Raw genomic sequence first — 22,303 nt, forward strand, 5'->3', positions numbered from 1 at the left:
TTTGTTGAGATTTTTCCAGCCGATGAAAAACATCTGGCCAATAATGAGGGAGTTGTATTAGGTTGGTGCAAAAGTAATTGCCTTTTAAAAGGTTAAAAATAACTGCAAAAACTTCAGTTACTTTTGCACCAACCTAATAAAATGTCCCAGGTCTTACTCTGATTCTTTTGTCTTTATGTAATCCATCTGTGGAGTTAATAACTGAGTCATTTTTCTAAAAACTTTTTTTAAAGGAAGTTTCATTTTTTTACTGAGAGCTGTATTTTTGTTTCAAAGAAAGCATTTCTATTTTAATTTTTGTTTCATCTTGTATTACTGGAGCTTCTTACACAGTTTCTTATGTTAATTTAAACATTGACATGTTCAAATTCCTCTTGTGTAAATTTTCTAACAAGAGCTTGTTACATTAGTTGTCCTTTTCTTCTTGAGGACTATGGAGGTATAAACATTCCTCAAAGGATTATACATTTGTTCTGTTAAAATTTTAATGCTGCATATTATTCTTAGAGAATATCTAAAAAGATAAATGCTTCAGAATTCAGTTTAAAAACAATTCTGCAATAACCATATTACACCAACCAAAATGCCAGTATTTTGGTGTTTAAAGGAGCAGAGTGTTTAAAGGAGCAGAATATTTTGGTGTTTAAAGGAGCAGAGTATGCCAGGATAATGGAATGACATTATCTCAGTCACTGGTCTACATGCTTGCAGTTTCTAGCTCTAGTTTTCCCAGAAGTACAAGCTTAAATCTTGGGCAGCTCTCCTCAGTCTTTCCTCTGTACATTTGTAGTGATTAGCATAATAAATGTCAGTTTTCAAAATTTTTTACCTTTATTGAGGATGCATCTAATAGTCGTAGCTGGCCTCGGCCTCAGAGACTCGAGTCCTCTCTCTGCCTCTCTAGCTGTTTAACCTTGGGCATGTCATTTAAGATCTATATGCCTGAGTTTCCTCATTTGTAAAATGGAAATGAAACCAAAACTCTTGAACAGGTCCCTCCACTACTAAAACTCAGGGTGTGTGATTAAAACAGATTTTGTTGTTCTAGCTAAAAATCTAGATTGTTAATACATGAATTGGGTTCATTCTGATGTCTTTGATCTGTCATGTAATTGCTATGTTTGGCTCTGCAGTTTTTCCTATGATGGCAGGTGGAAGCAAAAATTACAGACATCTGTGGACTTCCCATTAGAAAATCTTGACTTGTCACAGTATGTTATTGGTCCAAGGAACAATTTGAAGAAATATAACTTGTTTTCTGTTTCAGTAAGTATCTCATTGACCTAAATATTTTTCTTTCAAAGCAAACTAAAAAAAAAAAAAAAAAAAAGTTTCAAGTAGTTTCATACCTCATAGAAAAGTAAGAACAACACAAAACTGAAATTATTGACATGTTTAAGTAATTCAACTTGAATTGATTTTCTATTTTGTTTGGCACAGAATCACTACGGTGGGCTGGATGGAGGTCACTACACTGCCTATTGTAAAAATGCAGCAAGACAGCGGTGGTTTAAATTTGATGATCATGAAGTTTCTGATATCTCCGTTTCTTCTGTGAAATCTTCAGCAGCTTATATCCTCTTTTATACTTCCTTGGGATCACGAGCAACTGATGTAGCCACATAAGGAGAAGTAGTTTATGAGCTAGTTATCTTTTAAAAGGCTGAGCAACACAGCTCTTGAAATGCTTACAAAGATACTGGATAGTGGTAGCCAGCCATTTAGAGGAATTCTAGGACAGTGGAACTGTGTTACTTTCACCATATATTTCAGGTCAGTGCTATTATCAAAAAACTGACTAATAACATGTAACAAGTATTGCAGTAAGCACTCCTTACAGGTACCACTTATTTCAAAACAACTTTCTTAGTTTGCTCCAAAGTTAAAATAATTAACTAGCAAAGCATTGTTATTGTACTGGTCTAAAAATCATTGTATCTTTTATTTTCCTTTTCACTGTTAAGACCTTTTCACATTTCTAAATCCCAGCTTGATCTCTGAATACTCTAGAATGATATAAAGCAGATAGGAATGTATGTGTATATATTTATTGCACACTTGCACATCAAATCGATGTACATAGTATCATTTGTGGTCCTTTTGTGAAGCCTAGAACTCAGAGTATTGCTTTTTGTTTTTGTTTTTTTTCTTTGGACCTATTCTGAGTAACTGCAGCGCTTTCTTAGGGAAATGACAGGGCAAAGCTATTTTTCTGTTGGCTTTGGGCTGTATTTGTGCACTAAATCTGTACTCTAAAAAAATAAATGGAAACTTTTCTTTTAATTTTTTAAAATGAGAATTTTCATTTACACCTACATTAAAAACTTAATGAGAAAAATAATTTAAAATCCTGTAAGTGTTCTGTCTTTAATTTTATGTTATCAAATATAGGACAGTAGAACTATAGATTTTGCACACACTTTATGCCACTACATTGACTTAAAATTTAGTTCACTTATCCTGGTGGCGTCAGGACTTGATTCCACTCTTCCTTCAACTTGACCCAAATTGCATGTAGCACTTAGGATTTTGAGTTGGGAAATCAAAGAAAGAAATAATAATACCCAGACTATTCTATCAAGAGTCGTAGAATTCTTAGTATTAAGATCAAAAAGGATAGGAGTCAGGCATGACTGCAAAGTGAACTGCATTATGAACCACATCTTTACAGAGTGATGTATTAAAAGGGATAGAGGAGCTTAGAATTTATCATTTACCTCAGGGACTCAGCTGCTATACACGAAGTCAATAAAAACACTCTATATAAAAATAAGGCTCTAAAGGTGCTTCTGAAAGATGTCACCATTAGTAGACTCCCAGGGACAAGATGAAAGGATGTGTTTTGAATTGTGAAGTTAACAACTTTTCATGTTTGGCAATTAGTCTGAGAGACTTACAGTTTCTTGGCTAAATTACTGATCAATTAAATATTTTCAAAGAACATTCTTAAGTTCAAAGAGCCACTTGAACAAAAATTATTTTGGTTTAACCCTATGAAATACCTTTGTAAAATAATTTGTTGCATTGCATTATTTTCATGCTGCCTTTTCCATTGTGCCAGGACCTATGTTCTTTGCTGTAGACTTACATATGGTTGTATAATATGCCAGAAAGACTTTAAAATATCAGTGATGCAAGTAAGTTGCAAGAGTTTAATGACAAGGCAAAATGTAAGTACCAGTTTCTCATTGCTTGTTTGGTAACTTTCATCAAGCTTCATTTTCCTAGCTCTTGCGTTTCTGTATAGGTATAGAGAAGGGCTGGCAGCTATAGAACAGGAGATAGGCTGTAGCAGTTTGAACTGAAGTATCTGGAATCTCACTAACTCGTGTGTCGTCAAAGCTAAACCAGGCTTGGCTCACTGAGTTCTTGCAGAAAGCAGTGTAGTGGCCACCATCCAGGTCACCAAAGTGGTTCTGGGGGAGGAAGGAATGTCAGACTTAGTATTTACATGGGAATACATTTAACTACTAGAATAAAAAAGGTAGGACCAAGAAACATTTTTCATAATTGTCCCTTATACTAAATTAAAAGGAAAGGAAATGATAATTTTGTTAAATCATGTATATAGCCTGACTGCTATATTGTTTCTCATTTCATTGAACTGTTTATATATTGGACCCTTTGACTACTTAATGAAATAGGATAGTATTTGACTAATATTAATCAGTTAATATTTACTGAGCACTTACTGTACATAGACTATTAAACATTAGAGGAAATTTAAAAGTAAGTAAGAAGATAGTCATCTTTCCTAAATGAGCCTATAGTTTAAATTTTGAAAACAGGCTTCCATAGACTTGAAAAAAGACATTTAAATTATGGAACAAGACATTTAAACAACTGCATATTGCTACCGTACAATTTGAGGGGCTTGTGAAGCAACAACCCCTCAATCACTTAGGGTCCAAAAAAGAACCTGTTCCATTCTCTTTTCCCTTGTCTTTCCTAACCCAGTAGAGGAACGTTTGAAACAAAGACACTGGAGAGCCTCGCTTCTTGGAGGCAGTATGGTGTAAAGCAGGGGTTGACAAACCATTTGTCCACAGGCCAAATCAGCCTGCTGCCTGTTTTTGTATGGGTTGTGAGATAAGAATGCATTTTATATTTTTATATGGTTGAAAAAAATAAAAAGAATATTTTGTGACATGTGAAAATTATATGAAATTCAAATTTCAATGTCCTTAAATAAAGTTTATTGGGAACACAGCCATGCTTATTTGTTTATGTTTTTCACTGGCTGCTTTCATACTACAACAGTTAAGTTGAATAGTTGCATCAGAGACCATATGGCCTACAGAACATGAAATATTTACTATCTGGTCTTTTATAGAATAAGTTTGCTGTAGAAGGAAGAAAATCGTTTTTTTTTGTAGTCAATTCTGACTGTGAACTCAGCTCAGATACTAAGGAAGGACCTTAAGGAACGTGCTTAACCTTTCTGAGCTTTAATTCCCTCATCTATTAAAATGGGGTAATAAGACCTGTCTGATATCGCTATTGTCAGGTATCTCATATGATAGCACATAGGAGGTACTTATTAAATGTTCTCTCTGACTTTTACCTTCCTTTCCTCTCCCCTGACATGTCAGAGCAACAACCAAAAGCTGACAATTAGAAGATCCAGGCTCTGGCGCTGGTCCTTCCCATGTGACCTTAAGTTGACATGCTTCAGATTATTTATAAAATCGTTTCCATAATAGTGTAATGTAATTTGAGAAAAACAAAGCATCTGCTAGATAAGTAGTACCCAAATTATATTGCTCTGAAGTGACTAGACAGAACACAGCTGGAGTATTATGTTCAATTTTAATGACTTAATGTAAAAAAAAAAAAAATTGACATATTTGAAGAGGGTGAAATGTCTTTCTAGACTTCCGTTGCCAGCAATTATGGGAGATAATTAGCTAGCCTGAAAGCCTTAGTTACAAAACTATAAGGAATGCTGGATGGAACATAGTAAATATTGTATAGATTATATAGTGAGAGTAAACCCCAGGAGTCAAAACCAGAGGAAATAAAAGAGTAACAGGTGTGTGGTTAATGCTGTGAGTGCCTCAGAGTAAAGACAGTTCCTGGTATTTGTAACCAAGGTACTTGAGTTTTTAAGGTCACACAAGACAAGAGGTAAAGTCTTAGGTCCCAGCAAAGTTCAAGCATTGAATTGAAATCCACACATATAGGACTCTTAAAGAGAGTCACCCTCAAAGGATAAACTGGAGGAGGGTGGGGAACACGTCCTCTAGTGTTTGTCTCAGTTTAGGTTCTGGGTGCAGAGAATAAAAGTCATTCCTGGAAATTTTTTACCACAGACTTGCCTTCTCATTGGTTTGGGATTCAAATTTACACAGGTTTCAGAATCCTGTGAATTTAATGTGAAGTATTTTTGAGGTGGTAGGTAGAAGGAAGAGAATTACTTTCTGGATTCATCCACCTTAATTCAGGCTTCACAGGATACCCACATATAAAACCCCAGCAATGTTGAGCTCACAATTCAAAATTACAGAACATGCAAGGAAACAATTCACCATGAGTAAGAGTCAGAAGGCAATAAATAGCAAGATACTCTGAGGACTTTAGATAACTGAATTATTAAATAGAGATTGCAAAGCATATTTAAAATTATTATAGACATATAAGAGAAGGAAGCTAACTTCAAAAAACAAAACTAGTACTTCCAAAAAGGAAAATTACTTGAAATTAAAAATTGTGTGTAGAGAGATGGGCCCAAGATAGCAGCATAGGATGCTGAGCTTGCCACCTCCCAAGAACACATAGAATGTACACCTATATTTAGAGAAATTCCCTTTGAGAGACAACTGAGAGCCAACTGAATAGCTTCTGCACAACAAATGCGAGAGAGAAACCACATAGAGAAGGTGGGAGAATTCCACAGGACCAGAGGCACCAGTGAGCGCCATTGTTGGTTCCTCTGCACTTTGATAGTGGGCGGGAGTCCTATCCTGGTGCTCTGGCCAACCTGCAGGGCTGCTGTAATGCGTACCCTCCAGCAGGAAAAGTAGAGCACTACAGGCACACATGAGACCCCTTCACCTGGAGGTTGATCCCTCAGGTTCAGCAGGGTACTGCTACACACACCCATGAACTGTGTGTGCATATGGGGCTCCCCTGCCCAGAGATAGTGCAGAACTAGCAAAGTGCTGCAGCACCCACACATGGGGCTGCCCCCTCCAGAGAAAGTGCAGAGATAAGGGAGCACTGCTGCATGAGCACACAGGGATGCCCTGCCCAGAGAAAGTGTAGAACTAACAGTGCTGCGGTATGCACACAGGGAAAGTTCCCATCCAGAGAAGGTGCGGAACGAGTTGGGTGCTGCTACAAGTTCATGCAGGGCTGACCTGCCTGGAGAGAGGGCAGAAGTGGTAGGGCACTGCTGTGTGAGCACGCAGGGCTACCACACCCAGACAAAGTGCAGAGCCAGCAACATATAGTGTACGCACACAGACTTGCCCTGTCCAGAGAAAGTGTCAAACTACTAGGGTACTGAAACATATACACTCAGGGCAGCCCTGCCTAGACCTGGCTTGGGACAGACAGCAAAAGGGCACACCAAGCACAACAGGCAGCCCCTCCCACAACCGCAGGGCAAGAAAAGGTCTAAGCGGCTGCCCCACCTCCATTCAGTTCTGGCCGTGAAGAGCCAGAACAATAAAAAGCTCCTGCACATCATGTGTACATCAGGCTGCCCTGCTTGGAACCCATTCCTTCCGGCCAGGAGGCACGCCAGGTACCACACATGCCTGACCTGATTACAACTAGCCTGCCAAAACCATCCAGCACACAGTCTAGACAGAGGCCACTTTTTCATGATTGGGAGAGATAGCTGTTTCATCTAACTCATAGGAACAAACACAGAAAGTCAAATAAAATGGGGAGACAGACTATGCCCCAAATAAGGAACAAGAAAAAAAATGACACAAAGATAAATAATTTGCCGGATAAAGAATTCAAAGAAATGGTCATAAGGATGCTCAACAAACTTGAGAGTAGAATAGAAGAATACAGACAGAACATCAATAAAGAGAAAATATAATGGCCGATCAGAGATGAAGGATACAATAACCGTAATGAAAAATAGAAGGAATCAACAGCAGATTAGTTAATACAGGACAGATTAGCAACCTAGAAGAGAAAATGTGGAGATCACCTAATCAGAGCAGAAAGATAAAAAAAGTTTTAAAAATTGAGGATAGCATAAGAGACTTCTGGGACAACAAACACCTGGCCCATGTGACCACTGGGTCACACAGGACACCATCTACATAAGGCTACTCTGTCAAGACTGGGAGACATAGCAGATCTATCTAACACATAGAAACAAACACAGGGGAGCAGCCAAAATGAGGAGACAAACATGTCCCAAATGAAAGAGCAGAATAAAACCCCAGAAAAAGAACTAAACAAAGTGGAGACAAGCAATCTACCAGATGCAGAGTTCAAAACACTGTTTATAGGGATGCTCAGTGAACTTAGGGGAAGGAGAGAACTCAGTGAGAACTTCAACAAAGAGATAGAAAACAGTATGGTGTCAGATGGTTGCTGGACTTATCACAATGATCACTTCTTTAGGTATATAAATGTGAATAACTAGGAAACTAATGTAATATTGTATGTTAGCTATATTTTAATACTTTTTTAAAAAAACTTTAGGAAAACCGACCCTGGATGGTGAGCATACAATGTGATATATAGATGATGCATTACAGAATTGTACACTTGAAACCTATGTAATTTTACTAACCATTGTCACCCCAATAAGTTTAATTTAAAAAAAAAAAAAGCTGCTTTCTAACGGAAGATTTTTCTAGCTGAATATTATAGACCTGTGTTGTGTGATACAGTAGCTACTAGCTACTTACTGCATTTACTGTGATTATTGAAAAGTCGCTATTCATAATTGAGATATACTGTAAGTGTAAAGTATTGAATTTCTAAGACTTAGTATGATAAAGAATGTGAAATAACTCAATATTAGGTTGACTAAATTAAGTGATAACATTTTAGATATACTGATTTAAGTAATATACATATTACTAAATTTTACCTGTAAAAAAAAAAAAAAGAGGTACAAAACATAAAAAAGAACCAATCAGAAATGAAGACTACAGTAAATGAAATGAAGGAAGTCAACTGCAGATTAGATGAAGCAGAGGATCGAATCAGCAATTTAGAAGACAAGGTATTGGAAAAACCTAATCAGAACAGCAAAAAGAAGAATTTTTAAAATGAGGATAGTTTAAGGGGTCTCTGGGACAACAACAAGCGTACAATTATTTGCATTTTAATGGTACCAGAACAAGAGAGAGAGATCAAGGGATTGAAAACCCATTTGAAGAAATAATGACAAGGGGGCTGGCCTGATGGCTCAGGCGGTTGGAGCTCCATGCTCCTAACTCTGAAGGTTGCTGGTTCGATTCCCACAGGGGCCAGTGGGCTCTCAACCACAAGGTTGCCAGTTCAATTCCTCGAGTCCCGCAAGGGATGGTGGGCTCCGCCCCCTGCAACTAAGATTGAACACGACACCTTGAGCTGAGCTGCCGCTGAGCTCCCGAATGGCTCAGTTGGTTGGAGCGCGTCCTCTCAACCACATGGTTGCTAGTTCTCCCGCAAGGGATGGTGGGCTGCGCCCCCTGCAACTAGCAACGGCAACTGGACTGGGAGTTGAGCTGCACCCTCCACAACTAAGACTGAAAGGACAACAACTTGACTTGGAAAAAAGTCCTGGAAGTACACACTGTTCCCCAATAAAATCTTTGAAAAAAAAAAAAAAAGAAAAGAAATAATGACAAAACTTCTGTAGCCTGGAAAAGCAAATAGACATACAAGCCCAGGAAGCACAGAGTCCCAAAGAAGATGAACCCAAAGGAGTCCACACCAAGACACATCATAATTAAAATGCCAAAGGTTAAAGACAAAGAATCTTAAAAGCAGGGAGAGAAAAACAGTTACCTACAAGGGAACTCCCATAGACTGTCAGCTGATTTCCCAGTAGAAACTTTGCAGACCAGAATGGATTGGCACGAAATATTCAAAGTGGTTAAGGTAACACCTACAATCAAGATCACTTTACCCAGTAAGGCTGTCATTTAGAATTGAAGGAGGGATAAAGACTTTACTAGACCAGAAAAAGCTACAGGAGTTCACCACTACTAAACCAATATTACCAAAAAAAAAAAAAAAAAAAAAAAAGTTAGACTTCTTTAAAAAGAAAAGAAAAATCCAAAATATGAATAATGTATGATAGAAAAAAGTTATCACTGACAAAGGCAAACACTTAGTAAAAGCAGTGGACCAACCAACTATAAAGCTAGCACAAAGGTTAAAAGACAAAAGTAGGAAAATTATGGTAATTATAACAATGAAATAAAGGGTACACACGAATAAACAAAAGGTAAAAAATAATAAAAACAACATGGGAGTAAAAATTGTAGTAATTTCAGAATGTGTTCAAACTTAAGCAACCATCAATTGGAAATAGACTGCTGTAAACATAGCTTAATGTATTTGAAGCACTTGGTAACCACAATGCAAAAATCTGTAAGAGATATACAAACAATAAGGACAAAGGGATCTAAACATATAGAAAGTCATCAACATACAAGATAAGATCACAAGAGAATAAGAAAGGAACAGTGAAGAACTACAAAAACAATCTGAAAAGCATAAAATGGCAATAACAATATACCTATCAATGGCTACTTTAAATATAAATGGACTAAATGCTCCAGTCAAAAGACATAGGGTGACTGCGTGGATTAAAAAAGATCCATAAGTATGCTGCCTACTAGAGACCCATTTCATATTAAAAGACACACACAGACTGAAAGTAAAAGGCTGGAAAAAGATATTTCATAGAAATGGAAAAAAAAAAAAAAAAAAAAAACTAGGGTAGCAATATTTATATCAGACAAAATTGACTTTAAAACAAAGGCTTTAATAAAAGACAAAGAACATTTCATAATATAAAAAGGATCAATCCAGTAAGAGGATATACCTCTTTTAAACATTTATGCACCCATTGTAGAGGCACCTAAATATATACAGCAATCATTGTTGGACATAAAGGAAGAGATCAACAATAAGACAATAATAGTAGGGGATTTGAATACCCCTTGTCATCAATGGATAGATCATCCAGACAAAATCAACAAGGAAACAGTGGTTAAATGACACCTTAGACCAGAGGGACTTAATTGATATTTTTAGAGCATTTCACCCAAAAGCAGTAGACCATACATTCTTTTCAAGTGCACATGGAACATTTTCCAGGGTTGACTACATGTAAAGTCAGAAAACAAGTCTCAATAAATTTAAGAAGACTGAAATTATATCAAGCACTTCCTCTGATCACAGTGGTATGAAACTAGAAATCAATTACATGAAGAAAAGTGAAAAAACACAAACACGTGGAGGCTAGACTATAAATGGGTTAACAGTGAAATCAAGGAAGAAATCAAAAGATACCTTGAGACAAATGACCATGTAACACAACAACCCAAAAATCTATGGGACACAGCTAAAGCCATTCTAAGAGGACAGTACATAGCCATACAGGCCTACCTCAAGAAACAAAAATCTCAAATAAACAATCTAACCTTACACTTACCTTAACCTTATACCTTCCTGAGAGAACTAGAAAAAGAAACAAGCTAGTCATAAAGTGAGTAGAAGGAAGGAAATAATAAAATGAGAGCAGAAATAAACAAAATAGATTCTAAGAAAAACAACAGAAAAGATCACTAAAAACAAGAGCTGTTTCTTTGAAAACATAAATAATACTGATAAACTTTTAGCCAGACTCATCAAGAAAAAAAAGAGACGGCCCATAAAAAACAAAATCAGAAATGAACAACCAACACTACAGAAACACAAAGGATTATAAGAAAATACTAACAATTAATTATGTGCCAACAAATTGGACAACCTAGAAGAAATGGATAAATTCCTAGAAACACATAATCTCCAAGACTGAATCAGGAAAAAACAGAAAATCTGAAAAGACAGATAACTACTAACGAAATAGAATCAGTAATCTAAAACCTACCAAGAAACGAAAGTCCTAGGCCAGGTGGCCACACAGATGAATTTTAGCAAATATTAAAAGAAAAATTAATACCTATTCTCTCAAACTATTCCAAAAAGTTGAGGAAGAGGGAAAGCTCCCACACTCATTTTACAAGGCCAGTATTACCCTGATACCAAAACCAAAAAAAATCCTACAAACAAAGAAAAGTATAGGCCAATATCCCTGATGAACATAGACGTAAAAATCTTCATCGAAATCTTAGCAAACCAAATTCAGCAGTACATTAAAAAGATCATATACCAGGATAAAGTGGGATTTATTCCTGGGATGCAAGGTGGGTTCAACATCTCCAAATCAAGCAATGGGACATACCACATAACAAAAAAAAGGTTAAAAATCATATGGTCCTATCAATAGATGCAGAAAATCATTTGACAAAATCCGACATCCATTATGATAAAAAGAAAAAAAATCAGCAAAGTAGAAATAGAGGAAACATACCTCAATATAATAAAGGCTATATATGACAAACCCACAGCTAACATCATACTCAACAATGAAAAGCTGAAAGCTTTTTCTTTAAGATCAAGAACAGTCAAGGATGTCCACTCTCACCACTTTTATTCAACGTAGTATTGGCAGTCCTAACAATCAGATAAGAAATCAGACAAGAAAATATATAAAAGTCATCCAAATTAGAAAGAAGGAAGTAAAATCGTCACTATTTGCAAATGACATAATACTACATAGAGAGAAACTCAAAGATTCAACCAAAAAACTATTAGAACTAATAAATGAATTCAGTAAAGTATCAGGATACCAAATTAACATTCAGAAATCAGTTGCATTTTTATATATCAATAATGAACTATCAGGAAGAGAAATTAAGAAAACAATCCCATTTAAAATTGCATCAAAAAATAATAAAATACCTAGGAATAAATTTAACCAAGAAGGTAAAAGACCTGTACTCAGAAAACAATAAGACACTGAAGACACTGGAGAACATACAAATAAATGGTAGCATATACAGTGCTCAAGAATAGGAAGAATTAACATTGTTAAAATATCCATTCTACCCAAAGCAATTTATAGATTCAATGCAATTCCTAACAGAATATCAATGGCATTTTTCACAAAACTAGAACAAATAACCCTAAAATTTATATGGAACTACAAAAGACCGACCCTGAAAGAAATATCTGATACCTGATATTAAACTATACTATAAGGCTAATCAAAACAGTATGGTACTGGTATAAAAACAGACTCATAGATCAATGGACCAGAAATAAACTCACACCTATATGGTCATTTAATCTATGACAAAGGAGGAAAAAAATATTTAATGGGGTAAAGACCGAGCCAGGAGTGCAGTTTCCAGGCTCTTGGCCTCACGTGGAAAGGTGCTGGCTCAGGTAGTAAATGGCCATCAACTGTGCTTGGATGGCCATCAGCTGTGGCTAGTTGGCCGTCAGCTGTAACTAGTGAGTCATTGGCCACTAATATAACTGCCGTGGCTACGCTAGCAGCAAATGGGGGCTAGCAAGGGCTGAGTGTGGATTGCGGATCGTGTGGCTCCTGCTTCCTCCAACCCAGCCACCAGCAAGACTATAGAGGTATGACTCCCCTATGTATGGCTCTGTGGGTGTTCCTTTCTGGCCTCACCATGTCCTGCATTCTTATGTGGGGAGCAGGACCAGAGACCCCACATGAAACCCAGCATGACAGACAGTCTCTTATTAAAAGTTGTTGGGGAAACTGGACAGACATACAAAAAAAATGAAAGTAGACCACTTTCTTACACCATATACAAAAATAAACTAAAAATGAATTAAAGACTTAAATGTAAGACCTGAAATCATAAAACTCCTAGAAGAAAACATAGGCAACAATCTATTTGACATCAGTTTTATTAATATCTTTTTGGATATGTCCCCTCGAGCAAGAAAAACAAAAGCAAAAATGAACAAAGGAGATCCATCAAACTAAAGAGCTTCTGCACAGAGAAGTAATCTAACAACAAAACAAAAAGACCACCTACTGAATGGGAGAAGATATTCACAAATGATGTATCTGATAAGGGGTTGATATCCAAAATGTATAAAGAACTCATACAAACAAATACTTAAAAACTAAATAGTCTGACCGAAAAATGAGCAGAGGACACAGAGACATTTCTGCAAAGAAGACATTTAGGTGGCCAACAGACACGTGAGAAGATGCTCAACATCACTGATCATCAGGGAAGCGCAAATCAAAACCACAATGAAATGTCACCTCATACCATTCAGGATGGCTGTTATCAAAATGTCAACAAGTAACAAGTGTTGGTGAACACGTGGAAAAGGAACCCTTGTGCACTGTTGGTGGGAGTGTAAATTGATGCAACTACTATGGAAAACAGCCTGGCTATTCCTCAGAAAACTAAGAATAGAAATGCCATACGACCCAGTAATTCCACTTCTGGGTATTTATCCAGAGAAAATGAAAACACTAATTTGAAAACATATATGCATCCCCATGTTCACTGCAGCATTATTTATAATAGCCAAGAACTGGAAGCCACCTAGTTGTCCATCAACAGATGAATGGATAAAGAAAATGGGACACACACACACACACACACACACACACACACTCTGGAACATTACTTAGCAGTAAAAAATAATGAAATCCTGCACTTAGTGACAGCATGGATGGACCTAGAGGGTATTATGCTAAATGAAATAAATCAGAGACAAAGACCACATGATTTCACCTACATGTGGAATTTCAAAAATATATCAAAACAAATGTACCAACAAAACAAAAACATATCCATGGAAAAAAAGAACTGATGGCTGTCAGAGGGGAGGGGATTGGAGGGATGGATGGAAAAGGTAAAGGGGAATATATAATCAATAATGGTGTGACAGTGTGAGGGATGTAAATGATAAACGTCTAAGTTTTGCTTTGTCTTGTGCACCTGAAACTAATAAAAAAAAAAAAAAAAACACAATGAGGGAACGAATCGAACAACAATAACTCCACAAAGGACTAAAAAATAAAATAAAATAAAATAAAAAAATAATGGTGTGATAACTTTGCATGATGACAAATGGTTACTAGATTTAGTGTGGTGATCACATGGTAAGATATATAAATGTCAAATCACTATGTTGTACACCTGAAACTAGTATAACACTGTATGCCAACTATACTTTAAAAAACAAAAAATAAAAATTTAGTGTAGCGTTAAATGTACATAGAATTGGAGAATGAAATGGAGGAAATTACTCTAAATGCAATAGTGTGGAAAACTGAACGAGAAGATTCAGTATATCCCTAGTAAACATTCTAGAAAACAAGAATATAGTACCAAGATAATACTAAAAGTGATAATAACTGAAAATGATTAATGAAAAATATGAACCTTCAAATTTAGGAAATTCAACAAACCAAGGACAAATATAAATAATATTACAACAAAAGAGAGAGAAAATCTTAAAAGCAACCAGAAAGAAAAGGTTTCCCCAAAAGAATGACACCTGATGGTACTTCTCCATTGCAGCCATAGAAACCAGAAATAATAAAACAGCTTCAAAATGATGATAGAAAATAACTGTTAATGAAAAATTTGGTTTCTAGTTAAATTATTCAAGAATCAAAGTGAACTAAAGACTTTTTCAGAAAGACAGGCAGATGTGCAGATAACAAATCCTCACTGAAAAGTCTACTGAAATAAGTCCCACACAAATAAATGAAATTGAATACAGACGAAAGAAGTGATACATAAAACAGAATGGTTAACAAAAAAATTGGGTAATATGGCCATTTTAACTATATTGATTCTTCTAATCCATGGAAGGCAGGTGGAGGTTCCTCAAAAAATTAAGAATAGAATTACCATATGACCCAGCAATCCCTCTCCTGGGTATCTACCAAAAAAAATCTGAAAACATTTATCCGTAAAGATGTATGTGCTCCATTGTTCACTGCAGCTTTATTTACGGTGGCCAAGACATGGAAACAACCAAAGTGTCCTTTGATAGATGATTGGATAAAGCAGATGTGGTATATATACACAATGGAATACTATTCTGCCATAAGAAAAGATGAAATAGTGTCATTTGCGACAACATGGATGGATCTTGAGATCATTATGCTAAGCGAAATAAATCAGAAAAAGTCGAAAACCATATGACTTCACTGATATATGGGATATAAAACTGAAAACAACAAAGGAACAAGACAAACAAATAAAGAAAAACTCATAGGCACAGACAACAGTTTAGTGGTTACCAGAGGGTAAGGGGGGAGGGGAGTGGGAGATGAGGGTAAAGGGGGTCAAATATATGGGGATGGAAGTGGAACTGACTCTGGGTGGTGAACACACAATGTGATATATAGATGATGTATTATAGAATTGTACACCTGAAACATGTAACGTTACTAACCATTGTCACCCCAATAAACTTTAATTTAAAAAAATTGGTAAAGATCCTGATACATCTAAACCAACAAGAACTGTATAAAACCCTGCTAAATCATGTCTACTTTGGAGGTACCTGTATATATAAAAATGTTAAAACCAAAATGCTGGAAAATAATAATAGTAGTTAGGTCATCAAAATTACAGTGTCTAAGATCCTTCCATTTCTTTGAGAGGAGCGGGTAGGCTTTAAATCAAGTATGGAAGCTGAGGTTTTAAGGGTAATTGCAAAAGAATCTAAATAAAATGTGTAACCTCAGGAGTTGTAGAGGGAAAATAAAGAAAACTCTCAATTTAGTAGTAGGCAAGACAAAAAGGGGAAAATGACTAGAGAACCAAATTAACGTAAAGTACAGAAGATGACAACAGAAACAAATCCAAATTTATTACCAGTTGAAATACAGGGAAATGTACTAAACTAAAAATAAATAAATAAATAAATAAATAAAAAAGAAGTGTACTACACTTACTAGACAGAGATAGACAGAATTTTAAAAATCCAGTTCTATATTCTATACTATCATTCAGAACTCAGAAGGGTTGAATTTAAAGGGATGGAAAAGATACAGTAGGTAGATACTACCAGAAGAAAGCTGGAGTAGATATATAAACAGTTAAAATGGACTTAAAGACAAAAGCATTATAAATGATACAGAGTCACTTTATAATAAGAAGGGGTTGAAGACACCAAAAAGTTTATAATTGTGAAGTGCTATGCACCTAATAAAATAGATTTGTTTAAAAAATTGACAACTTCAGGGAAATTTTGACAAGTCTACCATCATAATGGTATATATTTATTATATGCCATTATATTAGATACATTATTATAATATATTTATCTAACATAATAAAGTGACCAAATTGTATTTATCCCAGCAATGCAAGAGTAGTAAAATTAGAATATCTATAAATGTAATTGAGCATATTAACAGATTAAAAAGGGTTCAGGAAGCCATAGTATCTCAATTATTGTGGAACAAAAGATTTAATAAAATTCAGTACCTTCACAAACATGCACAAAACTGTTAGCAAGCTAAAATAGAAGGAAGTATCCATAACCTGATAAAGTATAGCTACTAAAAATTTATAGCAAGCATCATTATTATTCCCTTTAAAATCAAGAAAAAAATTTTCAACACATTTCTATCAACTATCAGTTAGTCAAATTGAAAAAATAGTAGAGATAGCTTTAAGCAATACAAGCTTAATTTCAATGACATAAAGAACCTAGCTCCTAATATAGAAATACACCAGTCTCAGCAAATGTAAAAGAATTATTTGCATACAGATAATAATCTTTGAACACAATATGTACAATGAAATTGGCAGTCGATACAAAAAGATATTCTCCCAAATTCCCATACTTTTGGATATTTAAAAAAGAAAACACTTCTAAGTAATTTTTATAGCAAATATCATAATGTAAATTATAAAAACTTAGAAATAAACAGTAATGAAAATACTATATCAAAACATGGGATGCAGTCATGTCTGAGATTGTCTTTAAAATAATATTGCAGGGAAGGGAATGGGTTAGTATTACATATGAGTTGGTAGCTCATCTGTAAAGCTGGGCTATGGATGCATGAAGGTTCATTATACTGTCTTCTCTACTTTATACATGTTTGATATGCTTTATAATTCAAAGTGTGGTAGGTAGTGAAAGTGGTATCTAGAGAGACATTTGTAGTTTTAAATGCTTATATTTGAAAAAGACTGAATGTTAATGCACTAAGCACCCAATTTAAAACATAAGAGAATAAACCTGAAGAAAGTAGAGGGAAAGAGGCAATAAAAACTAATGAAGCAGAAATCAAAGAGGTAATAAAGTGGATTAAGAAGCCAAAATGTGGTCCTTTGAAAAGACTTAAATAATACAGACATTAATAATAATGACTGGTCAAGAAAAACAGATTCAAGGCAATGGTAAGTAAATAAAATTTGATACAAAAATAAAGTGTTATTTATAGCTACAGATCCAGCATAAAGTTAAAATCATTTTTAATACACTGAAAAAGTTTTGCCAGCAAACTGAAAACTTTCACAATTGAGAAATACCCAGACTACCACAATAAAGCAAGTCATAATTGTTTTGCTGGTAGAGGGTCTTGCCTTCAATTTGTAAAAAAAAAAGCAACACCTGTGAAGCACACGAGAGCGAAGTGCAATAAAATGAGGTGTGCCTGTAGTTTAAAATCTTCCCCCAAAGGCAACAGCAGACTTAGATGGGTTTGCAGGTGAGTCCTATCAATCCTTCAAGAAACTTTTCCTTAACAAATGACACAAATTTCTGTAGAAGAGGAAAAGCTCCTTTAACTCATGAGTTCAGTAGATAAAGACAGTATGAGGCAGAAAAGCATAGATCACTCTAATTCAAGAAGACAGCAAAAATGTTAAAATGTAGTAAACCAACTCCAACCAAATATATCTAAGATAATAATAACTAAATCGTATTATCCTAGCAATGCAAGGGTAATAAAATTAGAAAATCTATAAATATAATTGACCATATTAACAGATTAAAAGGGGTTCAAGGGAGCCATAGATCTCAATTATTGTGGGAAAAAAGATTTAATAAAATTTAACAGCTTTACAAAAACGCACAAAAACTGTTAGCAAAACCAGAATAGAAGTACTCATAACCTGATAAGTGTTGCTACTAAAACCTTACAGCAAGCATCGTGTGATTCTCAATTATTCCCTTTAAAATCAAGGGGAAAAAAAGGGTACTCACTCAAGACGGTGATTAGTCGAATCCTGCGCTCACGTCCTCCCAGGAAAACACGGAAAAACCCACTGGGCTTGTTTTCGTTCACGTTCACGAGACCCACAAGGCTATGAGGCTCTTAAAGTGCTAGTGAGCTCCACTCACCTGGCCCACGGCTCAGCGTGAAGGCAACTGACATTATTTGAATGAGGTTCATTTCCTGATTTTACCGCATTGGCCTGAGCGGAAGGCATCTAATTTAGTGCACATCTAAGGGCCTGCTGGCTGGGGGGCGCCATCTTTACACTCTCTCTGCCTCGCTGTAGCCAGCAGGTACCTACCTCCCAGCTCCCTACCTCTGCTTAGGTACCATTTACACACTCTCCCTGTGCTTCATTCCAGCCAATGGGTGCAGTCTGCAGTGCTTTCCTTCTGCCACGCTCCAGAGTACCAGTTATCTCCCAAAGGGGAAGAAGGGAGTTTTTGTTTTTATTGCGGCAACACTGGTTCATTACATTACATAAGTTTCAGGTGAGCAGCATTACCATTCGACATCCGTATGCACTGCATGGTACTCACCACCAAGTCTGGGGCCCGTCTGTCACTATACAATTGACCCTCTTTACTCATGTTGCCGCCTCTCCACCCTCTTCCCCTCTGGTAACTACCAATCTGTTGTCTTCTTTGATTCTGTTTTTGTTTCATTTCATTTGTTTTTTATATTTTACATATGAGTGATGTGATATATGGTATTTGTCTCTCTGACGTATTTCACTTAGTATTTTACCCTCGAGGTCCATCCATGTTGTCACAAATGTCAAGATTTCCTCCTTTTTTTGGCTGAGTAGTGTACGTGTGTCTGTTTCACATTTTTTAATCCATTCATCCATTGATGGACACTTAGGTTGGTTCCATATCTTGGCTATTATAAATAATGCTGCAGTGAACACAGGGGTGCATATATCTTTTTGAATTAGTGTTTCATATTCTTCAGATAAATACCCAGAAGTAGAATAGCTGGATCACATGGCAGTTCTATTCTTGATGTTTTGAGGAATATCCACACTATTTTCTATTGTGGCTGTACTAATTTACACTCCCACCAACAATGCACAAGGGTTCCCTTTCCTCTGTATCCTATCCAACGCTTATTTGTTGTCTCTTTGATGATAGCCATTTTAGCACATATGAGGTGATATCTCACTGTGGTTTTAATTTTCATTTCCCTAATAATTAGTGATGTTGAAAATCTTTTCATGTGCCCATTGGCCATTTGTAGGTCTTCTTTGACCTACAGAAATGTCTATTCAAATCCTCAGCCCAGTTTTTAATCAGGTTCCTTGTTTTGTTGTTGTTGTTGAGTTGTATGAATTCTTTATATATTGTATTTAATCCCTATCAAATGTATGATTTATAAATATCTTTTCCCATTCAGTAGGCAGCCCTTTCCTTTTGCTGATGGTTTCCTTTGCTGTGCAGAAGCATTTTTTAGTTTGATGTAGTCTCATTTGTTTATTTTTGCTTTTGTTTCCCTTGCTGTTACTCAAATCCACAAAACATCACTACGACTAATGTCAAGCATCTTACTACTGCCTACGTTACCTTCTATGTATTTTATGGTTTTAGGTCTTATGTTCAAGTCTTTAATCTATTTTGAGTTAATTCTTGTGTATGGTGTAAGATAAACATCTACTTTCAATCTTTTGCATGTGGCTGTCCAGTTTTCCCAACACCATTTATTGAAGAGACTTTCCTTTCTCCATTGTATGTTTTTGGCTCCTTTGTTGTAAATTAGTTGTCCATCTATATGTGGGTTTATTTCTGTGCTCTCATTTCTGTTCCATTGATCTGTGTGTCTGTCTGCCAGTATAACACTACTTTGGTTACTATAGCTTTGTAATATAGTTTGAAATCAGGGAGTGTGATACTTCCTGCTTTGTTCTCTTTTTCTCAGGATTGCTTTGGTTTTCAGGGTCTTTTGCGGTTGCATGGAAATTTTAGGACTTTTTGTTCTATTCCTGTAAAAATTGCCATTGGGATTTTGATAGGGATTGCATTTAATCTGCAGATTGCTTTAGGTAACATGGACATTTTAACAATGTTATTTCTTTTAATCCATGAGCACAGAATATCTTAATATTTCTTTGTGTCTTCAATTTCTTTCATCAATGTCTTAGTCTTCATTATATAGTTCTTTTATCTACTTAGTTAAATTTATTCCTAGGTATTTTATTCTTTTTGTTGCAGTTGTAAATGGGATGGTTTTCTTAATTTCTCTTTTTGATAGTTTGTTGTTAGTGTACAGAAACACAACAGATTTTTGTATATTGATTTTGTACCCTTTAACTTTATTCATTTATTATTTCTAATAGTTTTTTGATGGATTCTTTAGGGTTGTCTATAAATAAAATCATGTCATCCACAATTATGACAGATTTACTTCTTTCTTTCCAATTTGGATGCCTTTTATTTCTTTTTATTGCCTGATTGCTTTGCCTAGGACTTCCAATACTATGTTGGATAAAAGTTGCAAGAGTGGGCGTCCTTATCTTGTTCCTGATCTTAGAGAAAAAGCTTTCATTTTTCACTGTTGAGTGTGTTAGCTGTGGGTATTATGGCCTTTATTATGTTGAGGTACTTCTATGTCCAATTTATTGAGAATTTTTATTATAAATGGATATTGAAACATTTCAAATGCTTTTTGTGCATCTATTGAAATATTAAGATTTTTATCCTTCATTTTGTTAATGTGATATATCACGTTGATTGATTTGTGTATGTTGTACCATCCTTGCAGCCCTGGAATAAATCCCATTTGATCATGGTTTATGATCCTTTTAATGTATTGTTGTATTCAGCTTGCTAATATTTTGTTGAGAATTTTTGCATCTGTGTTCATCAGAGATATTTGCCTATAATTTTCTGTGTTTGTGTTGTCCTGTTTTTGGTATCAGGGTAATATTGGCCTCGTGAAATGAATTAGGAAGTGTTTCCTCTTCAATTTTTTGGAAGAGCTTGAGAAGGATAGGTATTAAATCTTCTTTGAATGCAGAGGGGAGCTTTTACATGGGTATGGTGCCCTAATTTTTGTGGATGCCACCCAGGGGACACCCCTTGATAGTCTGGCTCTGGTGGCTATGAGGCCTTGAGTTCTTGGGTCCCACAAGACTTTCACAATTGGAGAGACAGCTCTTGGCAGACTACCGCCCCCAGGGAATGGCACAGATACAGTCTGAAACACATCCCCAGTATTTCTATGAGAGAAACCTGTTTGCTTGTCCAGAAGTTTCAGCCTGAGGGGCAGGCTTCCAGTTTGGCACACAACTGGGGGCCATTGGAGGTGCCCTCAGGGAATATAGGCCACTGGATGCCATCTTTGTGCTCTCCCTCTGCCTTGCTCCAGCTCAACAGTTTCTCCCAGAAAGGAGATGATGATACCTTTGTCTGGTGCCTCAATTTTTGCAGCTCCTGCCAGGGAAAACCTCTACATTGCCTAGCTCTGGTGGCCAGGGGAGCTTGTGTTCTTGGGTCTCACAGGATAGTGACAAGTGGAGAGACAGTTCTTTGCAGGCTACCACCCCCAAGGCAGAGTGAAACACACCCTGCCTTTCTGTGAAAGAGGCCTATTTGCTGGTCTTGGATCTTCAGCTTAAGGGGCAGGTTTCAGGTTTGGCACACAACTAGGGGCCAGAGGTGCTCTCAGGGATGCAAGCTGGTGAACACCATCTCTGCTCTTCCCTTCTGCCTTGTTACTGCTACTGGTATCTCTCATAAAGGACCTTATATACTTGTCTGGAGCCCCAATTCTTGTGACTGCTGCCCAGGGGACACCTCCAGATCACTGGCTGTGGTGGCCAGCAGGGCTTACGCTTGCAGGCTCACAGGAATGTGTATACTTGCATACTTTTAAGCTGCCGCCTGGTGGTGTGGCTTCCAATCAGATCAGCCTGAATCTAGGTGCTAACTGAGCTCCTACCCTTTGGCACACTGACAGGTCTTGTAACACCTTCAACTACTGAGAGCCATTTAAAAAAATAACCTGCTTGGACAATCATAAAAGTTTGAAACACAT

At 36.3% G+C, this 22,303-nt stretch overlaps 2 protein-coding genes across 4 annotated transcripts in view; one reads left to right on the top strand and one right to left on the bottom strand.

Moving 5' to 3' along the window:
* The window catches only part of USP8 (ubiquitin specific peptidase 8), a 51,813-nt gene extending 47,604 nt beyond the window's left edge, over positions 1–4,209 (top strand). For all 3 annotated transcript variants that reach the window (XM_019730659.3, XM_019730657.3, XM_019730658.3), the window contains 2 exons: positions 1,134–1,266; positions 1,441–4,209. In XM_019730659.3, the coding sequence (XP_019586218.1) occupies positions 1,134–1,266; positions 1,441–1,626 (319 nt within the window). In that variant the 3' untranslated portion in view covers positions 1,627–4,209. The remainder of the gene's footprint in view (positions 1–1,133; positions 1,267–1,440) is intronic.
* The window catches only part of USP50 (ubiquitin specific peptidase 50), a 31,712-nt gene continuing 12,633 nt past the window's right edge, over positions 3,225–22,303 (bottom strand). The window contains exon 7 of the mRNA XM_019730660.3: positions 3,225–3,416. Coding sequence (XP_019586219.3) covers positions 3,225–3,416 — 192 coding nt within the window. The remainder of the gene's footprint in view (positions 3,417–22,303) is intronic.

This window comes from Rhinolophus sinicus, chromosome 3, assembly GCF_057876585.1.
Source record: "Rhinolophus sinicus isolate RSI-liver-muscle chromosome 3, RSI-T2T, whole genome shotgun sequence".
Taxonomy (NCBI): Eukaryota; Metazoa; Chordata; class Mammalia; order Chiroptera; family Rhinolophidae; genus Rhinolophus; species Rhinolophus sinicus.